The 4,176-nt window shown below is 30.6% G+C and overlaps 1 protein-coding gene across 1 annotated transcript in view; it reads right to left on the reverse strand.

The window, feature by feature from the left end:
• The window catches only part of LOC107681907 (endothelin-converting enzyme-like 1), a 38,295-nt gene that overhangs the window by 490 nt on the left and 33,629 nt on the right, over window positions 1-4,176 (reverse strand). Inside the window, exons 15-17 of the mRNA XM_016478279.1 lie at window positions 2,882-2,947; window positions 1,671-1,766; window positions 998-1,074 (exon numbers count right to left, since the gene is read on the reverse strand). Coding sequence (XP_016333765.1) covers window positions 998-1,074; window positions 1,671-1,766; window positions 2,882-2,947 — 239 coding nt within the window. The remainder of the gene's footprint in view (window positions 1-997; window positions 1,075-1,670; window positions 1,767-2,881; window positions 2,948-4,176) is intronic.

Genomic DNA, 4,176 nt, shown 5'->3' on the forward strand with positions numbered 1-4,176 from the left:
TAACTTGAAAAAATTAAATATAACAAAACAATTTAATTCACTTTATTTCAGCCAGTTACCAATGTCTCATTTTTATGTAGTTGTTCATTTAGTAAATGATGTAAAAATAACTAAATTAAAACTGAAATAAAAATGAATTAATAATAATAATAATAATAATAATAATAATGACAAAAACACACAAAAATCTAGAACTTTCAGTGAAGGGAAATATATATAAAAAACTATTAAAAATATTAAGAAAAACTATAGTATTATCTCAGTGATACTTAAATAACATAATTAATATTTCAGTATCAGATATACAAAGATGGATAATTTAGAATAATTTAATTTTTATTTACTAAAATAACTTAAAACTGAAAAAGAAAATATATATAGACATTAAAAAATAATATAATATAATATAATATAAATTATTGAAGCACAAAAAATCTAGAACTAAATGTAAAGATGAAAAATGGAAAATAAAAATATTTAAAAATATTAATAAAAATAATTCAAAATATCAATAAAAACTATAATATTCTCAGTGATACTAAAATAACACTGGTCATACTTAAGTATCAGATAAACGAGGATGAATAATTAAAAATTAGTGAACTGCTTTAAGTATTTATGAATTGGATATAAACATGCCTTAATTACACTAATGCACTAATTTATTTGGTTATGAAATGATTTACTTTCTTTTATTTCTGCTTTAATTATTTTGTCTGTTTTATTTTTGTTTGATTGAGTTTAACAGCCTTATATTGAAATTATCTTCTGAAAAATTAAATACACATGCCAACATGTAACGCTATATCTAATTATTTAAATGTGCAGATTTAATGAGCTGTTAAGCATAATGCAAAACAATAACAACCGAAGAATGGCATTATATACTGTAGTTACCAGCTAATCGGTTTCTAGATAGAGCTTGGTTTGTAGTAGTAATGTTTGACTTATTAAACGTTTTTAATGAGGAATATTAATTGTGTTAGCTGTGTATTACCTGTAATGTTCAGGTGCGTGTTTATCCGTCAGCAGCTGCAGGTAAATCGACTGCGATCGTCTCTTCATACACCAGTTCTGTGATGCAATGTGTAGAAAACATTTCATTTTTTTAAGTAACTAATAAAGTAACACATTACTTTTTAATTTACAAGAAAATATCTGAGTTGATGCAAATCTGCAATAGTTAAATGGTAAATAACACAAATATCCTTTATGTATTTAATCCTATTTTATTAACCAATGTCTTTGCAGCTGAGCTTTGATTATCAAATTCAATCATACTAATAAGCAAAAATCACTTTAGATAAACTAACATTTGTGCTTAATTTTTTTTTATTGCTGAAGAGTGTTGAACGTTCTTCTCCTGCGTTCTGCTGTACAGACGTGAATTTACTTTTCCTTCAGCCTGAGGTTCATTCATTTCACTTTTTGTTGTGAAAGGGCTTTTACATTTACCAGAAATAGAACTTTTTATATTAAAAATAAACAAGCAAGCCCAGCCCAGATTTGAAAAGTAACGCAAAAGTAACGTAACGCATTACTTTCCATAAAAAGTAACTAACGTAATTAGTTACTTTTTTAGGGAGCAACGCAATATTGTAATGCGTTACTTTCAAAAGTAACTTTCCCCAACACTGCTAACTAACGCTGTATGAACTAATCTGGTTTACCTGAGCGAACGCGATGAAGAAGAGCTGCTCGTGTGTGTATTTGAGTCCCGGCAGAGGACGCTCCGGCCCGTGTTCACGAACCCACTTCTGATACGCCTGCAGACCGGAAAACAAATCACGATTCACAGATGATCCCATGAAACTATGCTGTTATGCAATGTGAAAAATTCAGTGGAGTTTGGGTGTCACCCGGTGGCTATTTTCGGTATAGCTCGATTTTTGTGATATCAACTTCAAATTTGGAGCATAACTTAATTAGACATATGGCTTTGATTTTACAGCAATTTTAAATTCCAAAATATTTTGACAATTTTATAAAATATTTATTATGTATTTTTAGTATACAGTACATTTTCTTTAAAGTAAATTTAAACTTCTAGAATTTTTTTACCCTTTATTTTTTTTTTATGCTTTCACTTCAGCAATAACTTGCTGAATGTCGTCTTTTGTAACATGGGTTTTGTTTCATTTTCATTGTTTTCATCTCTTTTATTTTGTAGTTTTGCCTCGGTCATGTTCTTTGTCATGTGATTCCTTCTGCCCTCTTGTGTTCTTGCCATTGGATCCTTAGTTCATGTTTCATTGGTTGATTGTCTTGTCATGCGGTTGCTAGTTCTGTTTTGTCTTTGGTTGGTTTATGTCATGTGACCCTCTTTGTTTCATATATATAGCCCTCATTTTGCCATTGTCTCTTGTCTAGCTTTGTTGTTTGTGTAATCCTCTGTTGGTGAGTGTCACGTTTATGTTTTGTTCCAAGCTAAGTCTAGCCAAGTCTTTGTTTGTTTTTTTGTATGTGCTCACGTTTGCATTTAATAAAGCTGCACTTGGGTTCGTTTATACTCGTCTTCAGTGGAATATGTTACATCTTTAAAAAAGAGAGTTGCTATTTTTATTCATATTTCATGAAATAAGACGTAACATCTAAAGTCATTTTGCTCCTGAGATAAGGATGTTTAGATATTTGTACTGGAAAATGACAAAAATAAAAACATTTTCAGAGTTAAAACAATCTTTATAAAGCACTACAGAAAAAAGGTGACTTGTATTGACTTTTAGTCTCTGCAAGCATTGCTAAAACATTTTTGTTTAATATAGAAATTTTAACTTTAAAGCATTGCTTTAAACTTTTAAAGCAAGTTTTCAAGTTGAAAAAAATCTATTTCAAATGGTGTTTTATTGCACTTTTCATGGTAGGAAGTGATAAAACTCACATTATAAGACAACTTCAGTCCACCCAGATCAGCAATGTTCTCACTCAGCGTAAGATGCCCGTTAACCTACACACACACACACACAAACACACACACACACATACATACATTTAATACTTATTTTATTTCAAGTAACAAAATGCTTTTTTTATGGGTTTAGTTTTAGTTTCCTTAGCTCTAACAGGAACACTTTATGCATTTAAAAAACAAACAAAAAAAATTTACTTTGTATGTTTATACTGTTTTTACAAATGAGAATGTCCCCAAAAGGAGGTTTTGTTAGGTTTTGCTCACTTTTGGGTACAAACACACTGCCACAAAAAAAAATTCCTCAGCATTTTGTCTTGTTTTCCAGTACAAATATCTAACATTCTTAATTTAAGACACATTTACTGAAAGAAGCAAAATGGCATTAGATGAAAAGTCTTGTTTTCTGAAAAATGTGAAAAAAGTTTTTGCTTAAAACAAGAGAAAATATCTGAAATTGGGCTCAGAAAAGTAAACTTAATTCAAAGAAAAAACAAGTTTTTTTCCTGACGTCATTGGCAAATATTTTTTCCAGTTGTAAGCAAAAACTCACTTAATTTTAGTAATTTTTTGTTAATATCCTTAGTTATTTTGCATCTCCAGTAAATGTATCTTGATTTAAGAATGTTTAAATATTTGTACTGGAAAACAAGAAAAAAGTGTTGAGTAAGAAAAACTGAAATAACACTAGATAGGGTTAGTGTGTACATAAAAACACTATAAATCTATGCAATGTCCACCTTTAGATGAGTAAACACGTGTGTGGGGAGTGAGTGAGTGAGTGAGTGTGTGTGTGTGTGTGTGAGAGAGAGAGAGTGAGTGTGTGTGTGTGGGTAACATCATTGTTTCTAAAGGAATTAAAGCCACAGCTTCACTGATAATAGAGAAACGCCGCAAAATGGTGGTAATTCATACATAAACCCCCTCTCTCTCTCTCTCTCTCTCTCTCTCTAATAAATGATATAAATAATTAATTCAAATAAATGCGATCGTACCGCACTGCATCTCTGTGTCTGATTTAAAGTAGGCCGAATGCTAACGAGCCTTAACTGACGAAAATGACCATAATTTGCACGATGGAAGAATTATCGTCTTGTCGTATACAACCATTCAAAAACTCGGCAGAATTTATGTGACCGCTGCACCTGATGTTCATAAACTTTCATAACTGGTAAGTGTTTTTTCTCTTGCCTTGTGAACTGGCCAAGCCTTAATGATTCTGTTTCTTTACATGTATTTGCTTACTGACCGTTGCATGCACTCGTGAA

Source organism: Sinocyclocheilus anshuiensis, unplaced genomic scaffold (assembly GCF_001515605.1).
Source record: "Sinocyclocheilus anshuiensis isolate Anshui unplaced genomic scaffold, SAMN03320099.WGS_v1.1 scaffold1390, whole genome shotgun sequence".
NCBI lineage: Eukaryota > Metazoa > Chordata > Actinopteri > Cypriniformes > Cyprinidae > Sinocyclocheilus > Sinocyclocheilus anshuiensis.